This window comes from Rhinolophus sinicus, chromosome 7 (genome assembly GCF_057876585.1).
Source record: "Rhinolophus sinicus isolate RSI-liver-muscle chromosome 7, RSI-T2T, whole genome shotgun sequence".
NCBI classification, from domain to species: Eukaryota; Metazoa; Chordata; class Mammalia; order Chiroptera; family Rhinolophidae; genus Rhinolophus; species Rhinolophus sinicus.
In genome coordinates, this window is record NC_142507.1 from 45,640,193 (window position 1) to 45,656,009 (window position 15,817).

The following is a 15,817-nucleotide window of genomic DNA, read 5'->3' on the forward strand; positions in this document are numbered from 1 at the left end:
CATCACACACTTGGATTATTCTTAGACTTTTTTCCTACAGTTACTGCCCCAATATATCCCTGATATCAGTGGTCTCCAAAATGTTGGCACTCAAACTGTCTGTTGGTGTACAGGAAGAAAGTGTTAGAACTTATTTTTCATAATGTTTCCACTGGGAAAAAAAGGAAGTTAAGCTTCTCTACTATTTTATATACACATTGGCAGTGACATTCTTACTCGTTCTGTATGTCAGACACGCACTATCCAAGAGCATCTTGAGGGAAGAATGGACATGGCACCCTCACCCTTATCGAAGGCACTATGAGGTTTTGCAGTTACTTGTGCCCAGTTAAGTGGATTTAAAGACTATGTTACATAGATTTTCATCCACACAAAATTAAAATGTGGCTTAAAAATATTTCTGCAAAGAGTACCGATTCGTTGTAAGAAACAAATGTGCCTATGAAAGTACTTGGCACAGTGCCTAGTAAGTTATCATATTATCTAATATTGTATCCATAAATTTTTGACTAAAGAAACACAGTTTCTGTCAATTAGACAGTAGTTCTGTATTATAAGAAAAGTTTTTTTTAAAGGTAGAGGAAGTTTAAAACACATAAAAATCTCAGCTGGCTGTCTCAATATCAAATCGTCAATCTGTCACTGATCTCTAGATCTAGGGTCACTCATGCTCCCATATGGTAGAAACTGAGGATAGTAAACAAATGAGGAAATAGAAAAAGAACTAACAGCACATTCCTCAGTGACATCCATACAATTACGCAAGCCCAAGCCAACCGGAAGAGAATGGCAGAGCTGACAGTTTTTATGTGACTTTTTTAAACCACACTGAGGTAAAATAGTAATAATTGTTTTTTTGTCTTCATTTCCTTTATAAATTTGTATTTTGTGTGTGCTTTATTAAGTACATAGTAGTAGAGTAGTCCATATATATGTGTGAATAAATATATCTTAGAAGTACATGTTCAGCTTTTTTACTGAAAAGGCTGTATGATCAAAACACTTTTGCTACATTGCTTGTTAATCTTTCCAAAATATAACTGCCTTCATACCTCTTTCTTGCTCAGATATTTATAATGGCTTCCTGCTGTCAGCCGAATAAAGTCTAGACTCCTTGGTGAAGTATTGACAATTTTTTGTAATTGAACCATAGTCTGTATTTCTTTTTCAAATTGTTTTCATGTCATAAATATAACATTTTTGTCTTTGCCTTTGCTGCATGCTCATTTATCTTCTGGGAACCAGTCTTGTTCCCTTGTTCCTTCTGAGCTCAAATCTGAAGTGTAATTTCTTTGTTGCCTCCTCTGTCATTCTCTTCTGGGTCAAAATTAAGTATTCTCTCCTCTGTGCTCAGTAGAACCATATGACATATATTTATTGTAGCACTAACTATACTGCATTGTAACTAGATACCTGTACTCTATAACACAGTTTTAGAGCAACAGTTTTTGGGGTTTTTTTTAAGATTTTATTGGGGAAGGGGAACAGGACTTTATTGGGGAACAGTGTGTACTTCCAGGACTTTTTTTCCAAGTCAAGTTGTTGTCCTTTCAGTCTTAGTTGTGGAGGGCGCAGCTCAGCTCCAGGTCCAGTTGTCATTGCTAGTTGCAGGGGGCGCTGCCCACCATGCCTTGCGGGACTCGAACCAGTAACCTTGTGATTGAGAGGACGCGCTCCAACCAACTGAGCCATCTGGCAGGCAGCTCAGCTCAAGGTGCTGTGTTCAATCTTAGTTGCAGAGGGCACTGCCCACCATCCCTTGCACATTAGAGCTGATTGTCCGTCTAGGTCTTATTTTCGGGGCAACACGGTAATCCAGCTTATTCCTGTTGTCCCAGAATAATTATTAATAGTGCCATCTTTTCTCTCAAAAGTGGACAGTACATTATACAGTCATCCTATTATAGCTTTCTGAAGATAGAGCAAGCAAAATTGCATGTATTCTTCTAGGCGTGTTTAAACCTTTTAAGAGAAGGGCTGCTCTCCTGTCCCCACACTGGGCATGCCTTTCTCATATCACCAGTACTGACCTGTGGTGGGGAACCCACAATGTGGAACCTTGATCGAGCCTTTTATGCGCAGCCAACCTTTACCCCTTTTGCAGTGTACTTTGTTTCTTCCCCGAACAGGAGCAAATAGCCCTCCAATAGGTAACTCCATACTACACTGTATGTGACTTACGCTGGTATTCCCCACAGTGCTTTGCATGAGTAAGTGCTCAAACGGGGATAATATTTTAAGGAAAGTTTTCAGTTAAGATATTCTTTGCATTCTGCCAAACATTTAAGATCTTCTAGAAAAACCTTACAGTTTCTAAAACTTAGCCTATCTTCCTCAGTCTTCTGATGTTCAGAACCCAGCTGTGTCTTTATACTGACGTAGCTGGTGGTGTAATCGATGGACTTATTTATCTTTCATTCAAATAAAATAGTGTTTTGGTTGAATAGTTATCTTAACTATACATTAGGAATCCATTTTATTCTCAACTCACCCCTTTTCTAATTAAAGAAATTAAATTTTTACTAACGGCATTTTTACTAAAATGAAGTGAATGTTGATGACAGTTTGGAGCTTAGAGAATAATACAAGAAAATCGTCGACTGAATTAGAGTTCCACAATGAAAAAAACAATGGGAATTCATATATTCCAACAAATAAAATCCTATTTTGTATAGAAGAAAGAAAGATAAATTCATGGCTGTAGAACCAACCAGCTATTTGATATGCCAGAAATGGTTCTGCCTTTTGAATCAACTTTCTGGGAGGGATGCTTTAGCTTCTAACAGAAAAAATATGGTTAGGTCTTTCCTGTTTCAAAAATAAACACACTTTCTCTTGACCTGACTCCTCCCCATAGTTCTCATACTATTTTTTTCACAGCCAAGTTTCAAAAAAATAACAATAACTGCTTAAGGACGACACCTCTTGTTTTATTCAGTACTGCAACATGCTGACTTGCCCTCTATCTTCTCAGTGAAACTGCTTTTCTTAAGGTTACCTACCAATAACGGCCTGATTGCCAAATTTGGTGGACTGTTTTCAGCTCTTATCTTGACTCCTGATGGCTTTACAAGGCCCTTATTAGTGTTGATCATGCTCTCCCTCCTATTCTGTCTTTTGAAACCATTCATTCCCCTTAACTTCATACTTTTTGCACCTTCTCCTTAAATTATTAACTCTCCTGTCCTCTTCTCCACCTTTTCCTAGTCACAATTCGTCTAGGTAACCCTGTCTAGTGCATGGTTTTAACTGCAGTGTCTCTCCAATCCTTACCTTCCTGCATTTTCTCTTCTGAGGACCAGATTCATCTTTCTGAGAGATTGTTAGATATCGCCACCAGGATGTTGCACGGGCCCCTCAAATGTAACCCTTCCCCAACTGAGCTAAATCTGCGTATCTTCCGTTCCGCCCTCAGCAAATGACATCCCCTACTCCCAGTTCCTTGAGCTAAAAACTAGTTACCATCCTCAACTTTTTCTATCCTCTTCATTGCAGTTAAACCAAGTTCTGTCAGTCGTGACTTTAAAACACCTATCATCTCTTGAGTGTCTAATGGTGATACTATGTTTCCCCGAAAATAAGATATAGCCGGACAATCAGCTCTAATGCGTCTTTTGGAGCAAAAATTAATATAAGACCCGGTTTTATATAAGACCAGGTATATTATATTATTTTATTATATTATATTATATTATATTATATTATATTATATTATATTATATTATATTATATTATATTATATTATACCCAGTCTTGTATTATGTAAGACCAGGTCTTATATTATAGTAAAATAAGACCGGGTCTTATGGTAAATTTTGCTCCAAAAGACGCGTTGGAACTGATTGTCCAGCTAGGTCTTATTTTCGGGGAAACATGGTAGGCACTAGACTAGGCATTTCTTGCATATTATCTATTTCCTAAATGCCTTTAAATGCAAATTAACACCTTCTTCCTATTCCCATAGCTATGTTCATTGCAGGTATTTAATACATATTTGATGAACTTTTTTATTTGTATCATTTTCATGCCAGCAGAGCCATTAACCTAGGATGACCTTGGCCTCCTCCCCTCTTTTCCTCCCTCAGTCTTCGCTTAGTCATTGAGTCTAATTACTTTGACTTCCTTCTTATCTCTATACGCCATTCTTTCTTTGCAGTCGCATTACCACTGCCTTAGCCCAGCCTTCCTAATTTCTTATCTAGGCCATTAATGCTTTCCTTACTTGCCGGCCTTTTATTCGCACTCCACTCCATCTGTCTCATCTTCTATTACTGTTGCCCATGACCTTTCTCAAACTTCAATGTAATCATGTCGTAGCCCGGCTTAATCAGTTCCATCATCATCAAAATAAAGATCAGACCTCTTCACACGGCACTCCAGAAAGGTGATTCGGTGCTTGTTTGTAAGACAAGCACCCTGCATACAACCTTCACTTCAACCCTGTCACGTTATTTGTAATTACTGACGACTCCAGGCGTTCTTCACATCTCAGTGCCCTTTGGTCTGTCTGGATCCGCCCTCTCTCCAGCCCCAGCTCATCCTTCAAGACTGCTCAAACATTGGCCTTTTCTAGAAGGCTCTCCTCATAGCTACTCTGACCAGGCGATGGGGGTCATTCCTCAGTGCTGCCCTCCCCCAAAAGCTTGTGTTTATCTTCACAATGTCTTTTATCTCTTCTCTCTTCTTCCTGTTCAGACTATGAACTCCTTGAGGTCGAGATCTGTGTCTTGTTTCTAATTTTTATTTTTGCATAAGGAAGAAGGAGAGAGGGGGTAGAGGAGGAAGGGAGGGGGGAAAAGGGAGTAAAAGTGAATGAATTGAACCACTGGGTAGTGTATAAGATTGCTAGGTATGTTAGTCTTGCTTTTATTACCTTCATTTAAATGGACAAATAACAACCACTTCTTTACCTGTGTTAATCGGCCCAGGGAAAAACTAGCTAAGGTATCACTGGTCAATGTTTAAAGTGATTACTTAAAGTAATCCACAAGGTAAATTACCAATTTGTTTACTCTCCTGAAGAAAGGGCCTCACTTTATCTGTTGGCTGCTAATTGCTTTAAGTGCCAACTGAAATGCTGAATTGATTTCCAGGTTAACCGTGAAATATATTTATGTTGAGCTTTTATCCTTATTAAGTATTAATATATCCTCTTCAGTGAATTTTTCAGATAGCAAATAGAATTTTTCAACTATCTTTATAGTTCCTTCGATTCTCCAAACTTTTCTAAAGACAAAATGTAAATTCAAGTGCAGTTACAGAATTCATCCCATGCCTCACCAACATTTCCCATGCTAGTTCAAGGAAATTTCCATTACAGGGGAAAAAAATCTCTTTTGTGGAAGATCCTTACTGCTAATGCTTTGGTAATATCATTATAGAACATTTTTTACAGGTATAATCCAACAGGTACTCGCACCCATGTAACAGGTGCTTGGTCATAATACGTTGTGCCTACTTAATTGGCAATTGTTTGCTTCGTGACTGTGGGGGATCAAAGTGAATTGACGTGTATCTTGGTTCTTCTCAGTTGTTTTATTCTGTTTTCGCCCCGTAGTTGCTTTTCAACTGTTCTCATCTTTCCACCTCAGACATTTCAACCAGGTCCTTCAAAGGAAAACCACACAAACCCACCAAGCTTCAAAACCACCAATCAATAATATATCCACAGGCAGAAAAATATGCTGGAGGAAAGGGGTAGTGGTGATTCAGAGCTTTTCATCAAGAGCCTAGTCATCTATTCTTTTATTCCGAATGTGGAGCAATAATTTTTATTAGAACATAAGAATTTATATAATTTGTTAGGTTCATTATATTGGAATTTTTACTTAAAAAGTTGATACACCATAACTGCAGCTAAATGATATAAAGTTAATAAATATACCCTAAGCCTATTTACCTTCTGGTAGACATCCTTTGTGTGTGTGCACACATGTGTACATGTTTCCGCGTAGTGTACAACTGTGGGTTTTTAAAATATTCCTTCTTGCGAGGCTCCTATATGTAATTGACAGCACTGAAACCACTTGTTAGAGACATTCCTGCCAAGTGAATCCGTGTCTGACTAATCAAATGAATCTTCAGAAGTCTTACCTTGGAAAACAGAGTGGGAGAGAAGAGAGGATTCTTTCTTAATAGGGTCAGTTTATGTTGAAAGGAACAGTTTACGTTGGATAAACCTTCAGTTTTTCAGGTTATATGCTATTGGTCAGTTACTTGCAATAAACAATATATAATAATCCAAGTAAGCTATTCTTTGTTACTATATACAAATATGGATTCAACCCAAGGCCCTGTGGTAATTAAGTAAATTTCCCTTGAGGTACTCAGATCAAGTTAATGCAAGGGAAAGTAGGTATTTTCTTCGGTTTCAAGCAAATCTGGGTTACCCACTTTAAATGGCAAAAATCCAAGGCTAGACTTTCCTTTGGGGAAAAGTGGGTCAGAATATGACAGAAATAATTGACAAGTCTTGTGTATAATGGTGAAAATTTTAACAACCAGCCACTTCTTCTATTGTACTGCAGGGTAAGTGTGTCTCACGTCAGCATTATCAAGCTTTTAAAAAGAAATACAGTAGCTCCCTCTCTTATCCACGGTTTCACTTTCCATGGTTTCGGTTACCTGTGAGCAGCCATGGTCCAAACATATTAAATGGAAAATCCCAGAAATAAACAATTCATAAGTTTTAAATTGTGCATCCTGCCGAGTGGTGTGATGAAATCTCTCGTCGTCCCGCTCCGTCCTGCCTCGGATGTGAATCATCTGTTTGTCGTTTACCCACGCTGTATGAGTTGTAATTAAAAAAAAAAATTCCATGAATGCTGCTGCCAAGTCCCATTATTTGTAATTACTGTAATGGAAACGCGAGGATCTTCAATACGGGAAGCGACGCATTGAACCTTAGTAACTGTGGGACAAGTTTCAACTTGTTTGGTGCAGTCAGTCGGGTGTGAGCTACGGTTGAGAGAAGGTGTGTTTTAAAGTGTGCTGTAAATCATCCTCCATCATGACAATACTCCATGTCACACAGCACTTCTGGTATATGGCAATTTCTGTGAAATAAAAACATGACAGTGTATCCTCATTCCCGTTATTCACCGGGTCTGGCACCATGAGACTTCTGGCTCTTCCCCAAAGTCAAAATGATTCAGGACATCGAGGCAGCCACGACAGCGCAACTAAAGATACTCACGAAAGAGGACTTCCAGAACTGCTTCAGAAAGTGGCAAGAATGGTGGGATAAATGTGTTCGAAGCGAGGGGGAGTATTTTGAGGGGGATTAACGGCAATGCATCTGTTACTGTAATAAATTTTTAAAAATTTAAACATTCACTGTGTTTATTGATCACACCTTGTATATGCTACTGGCCCATTAGTCACTTTGTAGACATCTAGGTTATCAGATCAGTTGTATCGGTATCATAGTGTTTGTGTTCAGCCGACCCTTATTTTACTTAATACTCCAAAGTGCAAGAGTAGTGATTCTGGCAATTCAGATGTGCAAAACAGCAGCCATAAAGGAAAAAAACGCGGTATAAATAGGGTTTGGTACTATCCATGGTTTCAGGCATGCACTGGGAGTCCCTATCCCCTAAGGATAGGGGTGACTGTTCTATGCCAGATGATTTTTTTTAAATAATTAGCATTTTTACAGCTTGTGATTCAGATAAACACCTTTGAGTTTAATGTGGTCTTTTGTTCTGAGCTTCTCATTACTTGCTGAGACACTCACTGGCTCTTGAAGAAGCCACTCAGACTCCAACTGTGTTTGTTCTTTGAAAGTGAGCCCTCAGCTTTCGATTTGTCTTCCCAAATATTAACCAAATGAAATAAAACATTTAAACTCACTCATTGGCGAATTCTTTTCTGTTGGTTTTGAATCTGTCCTTTCACTCAATTCTTTTCCTTTTTTTTTTACAGAACTTCCTTATGGCTGGGAGAAAATAGAGGACCCTCAGTATGGGACATACTATGTTGAGTAAGTCTGTTACCTCAGTGAATAGTCTCCCCAATGTTTTTCTTTCGCTATACAGCACTAGGGAATACCGAATACGGCTCTTTATGCTTGTGCAACCCAGCTTTCAAGTTTTTTCACGAGGGGAATGAGAAGTTAGGGGCCTGAGCATTTACTTCATGACTCCAGGCTTCCTGGAAGTTGCCTTTGAAGTAAATATAGAGAGCTAGAGGGAAGTTGCCCAGGTGATTAATAGCTGGAGATGTTAGCATTGCTACTCCAGCCTCTAAAGAGAGAAGTACTAGACGGAAAACTGTGAAATGAGGGCAGTGGACTACACAAATTAGTAAGGTCACTTCCAACACTGCAGCTATGTGGTTCTGAAAGCAATGAAAGAAGTTTAGGGACAGTGTACCATATGATCCAGAGTTTTGATGTATATGATTAAAAGTGTTCTCTCTTTTAAGGAGTTAATCAACGAAAACATAGTAATTTGGAGGGAGAGTGAAAGTTGCTTCTTACACAGCTGTTATGGCTAAATTTAAACATAAATATATGTTGCCTAGAGCATCAAACACCTGCCTATGTTAGCCAGAGAAATTAGGATAATATCAACATCTAATTTTTCATTCCCTTGTCTTCATTTGTCTTATTGCTACATTGTTTTGACCGTTGGGGTTGCTTTCTTTTCAAATGCTATAGGTAGAATTTTGACCTCTGGCATCTAGTACCAGGCAAATAATTGCATCAGAAATGTTACTATTTACCTGGAAACTAGGAGTCTGAACCTACTGCCTAGCTAGTGAAGGCAAAATGATAATTAGCAACCATGAGAGTCTTCTAGTTTTATGATTGTTTATTAATTTTTCGTCACTCGGCATAAACATGCCACTTCCTGTTATTTATTCCTAAAGTAAGTATCTCTGACACCTGTTGTTACCCTAGTCTTTATTCTAAAGTGTAGGTTGTTCCTTAAGTCACTGTGTTTAGAGAGATTTTTGGAATGATTTCTTAAAATCTAACTTGAACCCTAAGAAAACAACTCAGCTAGTTTGACACTTAGGTGTATAACTTCACAGTGCCATTATTTTGGTTCCTTTGAAAGGCTATGCTAATTTTATTTCCACTGTGCTGTTTAATATCTTGCTGATACTGTGATGGGAAAAGTATACTCTTTGCTTCTTTTTTTTCTAAAACCTATTTACTTAAAAGAAAGGAACAACCATTTTTTTCAAGTCAAAGGAATATTTGAAGGCCAACTGAAAAGGTTGTGTGAGATTCCCCCACCCCCGCCCCCCACCCCCCGTAGTTTAGTCTGTTTAAATTGGGCTTTGATCAGCTACTGTGTGCCGTGGACACTGCTGAACATTTCTGAGATAATGATTCTCATTCTCTTGTTGTCCATTCCATGTGAATTTGAATACACAGTCAAAAGGTGAAAGTCATTTGCCTGTTATAAAATCTTGGCCTAAATGATCTGGTTCTCATTCAGCAAGGCTATCATATGGAAGCAACTTCCGGGCAATTCCTGAAGTGACCCCACCCCCAGTTGTCATGGAGGTGTGTGACATAGTGCCTGCCTTCGAAGCCACGACAGCGACAGGATTCTGTATGATCATCCCCAGAACACGCTCAGTTTACAGGACGGTCATTTGTTAGATGAAGAACAAGCAGGCTGTACCCAAGATGCTCATTAGTATGGAGTCAGCTGAGCTGTGGAATGTGGCTGGATTCCCAGATTAGTTAGGTTTTGAATCTCAACCACAGTAATCTGCAGTGAGTTTACTGATGGAGATAAAAAGCTGTTACTGGAATGGCTACTCTTTGGCTCCCTAAGTTTTGTCAAACCAGATGGCGTGGTGATTGCTTTTGGCAGGAACCTTGGGGTAGTGACACCAACAGCAATGGCAGTTTCTCTTTGTTAAGTATTTATTTCAGAGGCCTCTGACGTGGATTCTTTCATTTTTGAAAACAAAATTGTTCCCAAAATGTAAGGGCAAGCCTTCCATAAGAACGCTTGTATATTTAGGAATGTTGTCTTATTGTATTACGTTAAATGTCTTAAGCACTTAGGGGACAAAGGCAAAATATACATCTGCTTTAATATTGCACATTCTTCATGAAAGAAGAATGGTTTTGTTTGCTGAGATGAATTTTTAAAATCCACCTATTATACACAAAGTTTCAAAGAGTCCAAGTTATGTATTATATATTTAATCCTTGTTTGCTACCTTTGTTTAATTTTTCTGGTAACCTATAATCGCCTCCCTTACTTCCTATATAGCTAGTCATATGGAAAACAAAATCTGTTACACCTTAATAATATTATGGATATAATCACTAAATGAAAAGAGGAATGTAATCCCTTTTTTGGGGAGGGAGGGTGGCATTTTAATCTAGGTAGTCTATGGTGACAGATACAATTACTCCCTTTACTAAAATCTTACATTCGTTTGTCAAAAGAATTTCAGGAAACGGATTGCTCATTTGCATACTTCTATTCTCTTCTCCCCCACATTACAAAGAGTATAAATACAAATCACTACTTTTTATGTTCTAATGCCTGGGTGGCAAAGTGAGTCATTGTAGCTGATGCCGTTTAAGTGAACCAAGGTTCTTTCTAAGCAGGTTTATTCTTTTTTTAAGTGTCAGTTTCTAGTTGTTGTTGTTTTAAAGACTATGTAAAACGTCAATACCTACTAAATAATTTTTGTAAATAGTAGAAAGTTAACACCAAAGGCCTTCATTGTCACAGAGCGTTAAACAGTTAACTCAATGGATCAGGTGTCCCCTTGTAGTAAGAAGCAGAAGCATGCTTGAGTTTTAGTGACATCAGAACCCAAACAATGTCAAGCAGAACTTGCCATATTTGGAGCTCTGAATATAAGTACTGCATCTGTCACAGGGTTACTAATACCAGAAGCCTAGAGAAACTTGGCATACCTGCTGTGAGGGGTGTGTTTTGTCCCTGCCGCCTCTTCCACCGCCACCATTAATGTTCAACAAATGGCAGAGTAATTACCCAAGTTCTATGACTGCTTCTGTGAAGATTTTGTAATACTCAGCCCCTCTAAAGACAATCATAATCTGAGATTCTATTGGCTTCATATTTAATTGTTTGTATTCACTAATGTCACTTCTTGGTGAAATGGATTCTACTGGAAAAATGCATATCATTTGGCTGCAATATATTTGTGCCACGGAAGTGTTAGAATATAATTCCCATTGCTTCTATATTAGGCCTAGTTGTGGTCTTAAACACCATTTGTACAATAGTTGCATTCTTGTACAGCTAGTCAACTTCCAGGTAACTGACTTGCCAGAATAACCAATGCTCTGTTCCCTCTGTGAAACTCACTGTTGCCCATAGTACGTCAACTGCTATTGGCTAATCGCTTACCCTGGTCGTCTCCCCCTGCTATTCCGCTTTTCCCCACAGACGTGTGTGCTTTCCACGCGTCATTGTGAATGTTCCCAAATCAGAAATACCAGTCAAACTTACGCTGTAATTACAGAATTCATTTCATTATTAAATAATTACGAAGAAATTTAAACGTGAGGAGTTATTCTGTGATATGAGTTGATAAAAAGCTAATCTCTTTCTTAGTGGCTGCTAAATCGATGTGGGCGAGTCAGCTGGAAAAGTAATAGTAAAGTTCTAGAAGGCTTCTGGACTCAGATGTCTTCAAAAGTGGCTTTACAGCTGCTTCATTTTAGAGAAACTTAAATCCCTCCAATCATTAACTGCCTTTTAAAAAACTAACTAATCGATGACCAACAGTTCTGATTGCATTGACTATGAGGGCTTCTACCGTTGTTAGAACTTACTGGCTGTATTGGGTACATCTCTGAAGAAGCTATAGTGAATGCTTCAGCAGCTCTGACTTCTGTGGGCTTCTTCTTGAGTTGCCCAAAGCCCTTCCACTGTGACCTGTCAGCCTCTTTGTATTCCGTTGCTTAGAATACATATGTGTCCTTTAAGCTATGGTGATGGAATGAATGGTATGGTAGTCTATTTTAAGATAATGTAACTCTTTCGTCTTAAACTGAAATACATCTTTTTCTACTTTTTACAGTCACCTGAACCAGAAAACCCAGTTTGAAAATCCAGTGGAGGAAGCCAAAAGGAAAAAGCAGTTAGGACAGGCTGATGTTGGGTCTTCAAAATCAGGTAGAAGTTTTCTCTCAATCTTTTCTTCTAAGAATAACTTGTTTAAAATAAATAAATGAATAAATAACTTGTGATATTTATATATTGAATTAATAAAAGTGAGTTTGAACTTTTTATTGGTGGGGCTTTGGAATTAATAGAGAACGTCTAATTTTTGTCCCTGTAATGACAGGGCTAATCTTACCCTTAATAAAACATCAGAACGTTTTGAGAATACAGATTTTTTTCATGCTGCTTATGTAGAAAGTATGAAATTGTTGGGAGAAGAGGTTGAATATCTTTGCTATGGGTTTGAGGTTTTGATTTGAAGATTGCATTGTTTCCTAATGTTTAAGGCCAGGCCGGTATTAGATCTCTCATTCGATATGAGTGTCTCCCAATCTAATTGCTTAGGTCTAATGTCAGCAACCATTAAGTTCCTTATTAACAGATATGAGCAAATACTAAATAAATCCACCATATTTTTCCTTACATCATTCAGTCTCAAATGGGATGGTAGGGTATTAGTAATGTCAGGATCATTTGGGGGGTTGTTTTTAAATAGATAGGTCCTAAGATTTTGATGAGCCTAGCGATGTGTATTTTGAAAAATCTCCCCAGAAATTCCTTCATTCTATTCATCCCTCCCCATCTCCTCCTCTGCTCCATCTGTCATTAATAACCAGGGGTCTATATGGTCATATTGTAGTAATCGAGTAGACTCCCCACCTCCGCTGTCCATGAGAGAAGCAGTTCTTTCTTAAAGCTGCTCTTCAGAAACATAGTCCTCTCCCTTCAGTTTTGCATTTGATTTAGCAAACATTTTTAGTGTAACAAATATGCTTGAGCACCTACCATAAGCCCAGTGCTTTGGTAGGTGCATGGTGTTCAAACCAGATTAGGAATAAGACAGTTCTTGCCCTCAAGTGTTCAGAGGTAGACTCTGTCTTACTCCTAATGGTTACAATATAGGGTGACAGGTGCCATCCTAGTACAGTAGTTAAATGTGCAGGGGTTGGAGCAAGTTTGAATCCCAGATGTGCAACTGGATGAGTTCCCTAAACTCAGTGCCTCTGTTTCCTCACCTATAAAATAGGAATAATAATAGTACTTACCCCCTAAGGTAGTTCTGAGTATGCACATGAATACATCGAAAGTGCTTACAATGGCATCTAGCAAATGGTCGCCAGTAAATGATAACTTTCGTTGTTATTAATAGAGATAAACAAGGTGTGGTGGTGGCATAAAGGAGGGAGTTCTCGGCTTTCGTAGAGAAAGTCAAGGGGGCAGGGGAACTTTCAAAGCATTTGAATTGGGTCTTGAAGTGACCGGAAAAGTTCGACAGCAGTTTCAGAGGAGCAAGAAGGCATACCAGGTGGCAGGAACAGATTGTAGAAAACCACAGACACATGAAATGGTGGTGCAAGGGCCAGAAGGCAGATAGGCTAGAGCGTAGGGTATTGGTGGGGTAGTTAGAAGAGATAGGGTTGGAGGGGTAGGCAGCCGCGAGAAGAAATGAACTTCAACAAGAAGTTGAATATTTGTGTCATATGTTGCTGAAAAGTCAAGAAAGGGGAACATTGAAAAGTGTACTTTGGATGTGACAACATGGAAGCCATTTGTCATTCTAGCAGGAGCAAGTGGAGAGTGAAATGAACTTACAGGAGACTGAAGAGGGAATGAGAGGTGAAGAAGTGGAGACAGTCGGCATAGCCAGCCATGCTGATAGTTTTGAAAGAGGGTAGACAGAGGGTGTCAATTGGAGAGAAACATGAATCCCCATTTTACACATAAGGAAACCGAGGCTTTGATAAAGATTAAACCTTTTGCTTCGAATCATAATGAGTGTCCAGCCAGAATTTGAACTGAGTTTTACTGATTTTAAATTCCGAGTTCCTGAGTGCCCATATCTCCCATGGCGCACATCAAGGAAGCCCTTCTCCCCCTTAAACTCTAAGCAACCTGAGGGGACCATGTGTTTTACTAATTTAAATAACCAGGCACTCTCCTATGAGCTGGGCATTAAAAGGAGAGTAATGACTCGGCATCTGTCTTTCAGGAGCCCACAACTTAAGGAGGGAAATAGACACATAATTTTAGTACAGTATAATAATAGAGACATAAACAGTAGTGTTGAAACGAAGGAGAGGGAAATAAAATCTGACAGTGGGAGGGCAAGAAAGGCTTCCTAGAAGTGATGGAAGTTAGGCTATTCCTTGAAGAATAACGGCTACATTTATTGAGATACTGAGTCAGGTACTGGATTGAATGCTTTCTATACATCGTCTCATTTAAGTCTTAGAACATCTCTGCAAGGTTATTAATATTATTTTCTCTGTTCAGATGCCTGGATGGCATCGGGTACAGTTGTCTGATGCATCCATCCCGAGGATATACTTGCCACAGGGACCGAGTACTCAAATTTGTGAGCCAGGGAACCTTCCTTAGCTCGTGTATCAGTGTTTATCTGTGTTTATTGAGCGCTTAGTCAGGCATTGTTTCCTCTGCTCTCTGTGCATTGTCTGGTTTAATTCCCGTAACCGTCCCATGAATTGGGCACAGTTTTCCATTTTATAGATGAGGCAACTGAGACTTAAAAACGCTAAATAACATTCTAAGATCACTCAACCACATCACAAAGCTTGGCTATAAAACTCAGGATTGTTAGACTCAAAGACAGTTTCTTTGTGTCTTTTTGCTCTCACTTTTCTCTTTTTAATTCTGCTGAGACCTACTTCTGACCAATTCTGAATTGGCTGCTTTATGAATACTTGACAAAATTAGGTGCTAACCAGAACATTTGCTGCCTCTTTAATGTCTGCTCGTCTTGGATCATACCCCTCCTCTGCTGACTTTCTGGCTTAGCCCTCAGAAGCCAGTCTTATTCCAATATTCATGGGGACTAGAGCATGGGAGAGCTGACCAGAAATACATCCACGTTTGACATAAAAATGAGGAAGGTACATTTCACCAAAGATACTGGTCTCAAGGAGGTGTCTAAGTACACTGTCATTGAACAAGCAATCTTATCTACAGTCTGGTCGGCAACACTGGTGGGCACTCGTAATCAACTTACATAACTGAATGGGCTTTAAATATTCCAATTAAATACTTTTTAAAAAGTAGTTTGTTTAGAGACAGGTTGCTAGTTTGAATGTCCGAGACTCCGTGAGAGCTCAGGGATGCAAAGGGGCGTCAGCACGAGCAGGCTGACTGGCCACATGCTGACAGCCTCACAAATTGGTATTTACTGTGCTTGGCATTTCCAGGGCGGCCCTGCCTCTTGAGGGAGATATTTACATAGTGCACGGCCTGGGCCACCCCAGGATTGCTCTTTTCTAACCGACAATAAGCTTGAATGCATACCTATTAGAACAGCAGATACACACAAATAACTCTGGGCTTGATACCAGTGGAGTACGGGCTAAGGATGAAACAAGTGACCCTTGTTCATTTAAGTCATTAGGGAAACGAGCATCAAAACCACAGTGAGCTACCATTCCACTAAACTCCAGTGGCCACAACCCCAAAGGCACACAGTAACATGTGTTGGCAAGGAAGTGGAGAAATGGGAACCCTCATCCATAGCTGATGGGGATGGAAAATGAGGCAGCCACTTTGCAAAAATCGGGCAGTTCTTCAAAATGTTAAACATCGTTACAGTACGTGTATGGTTACTGCTGCAGTCCCACTCCTGGTATGCACCTAAG

General features: G+C 39.2%; 1 protein-coding gene across 2 annotated transcripts in view; it reads left to right on the forward strand.

The window, feature by feature from the left end:
* Positions 1-15,817, forward strand: part of MAGI3 (membrane associated guanylate kinase, WW and PDZ domain containing 3) — a 190,611-nt gene that overhangs the window by 144,494 nt on the left and 30,300 nt on the right. For both annotated transcript variants that reach the window (XM_019730393.3, XM_019730392.3), the window contains exons 7-8: positions 7,924-7,981; positions 12,034-12,128. In XM_019730393.3, the coding sequence (XP_019585952.3) occupies positions 7,924-7,981; positions 12,034-12,128 (153 nt within the window). The remainder of the gene's footprint in view (positions 1-7,923; positions 7,982-12,033; positions 12,129-15,817) is intronic.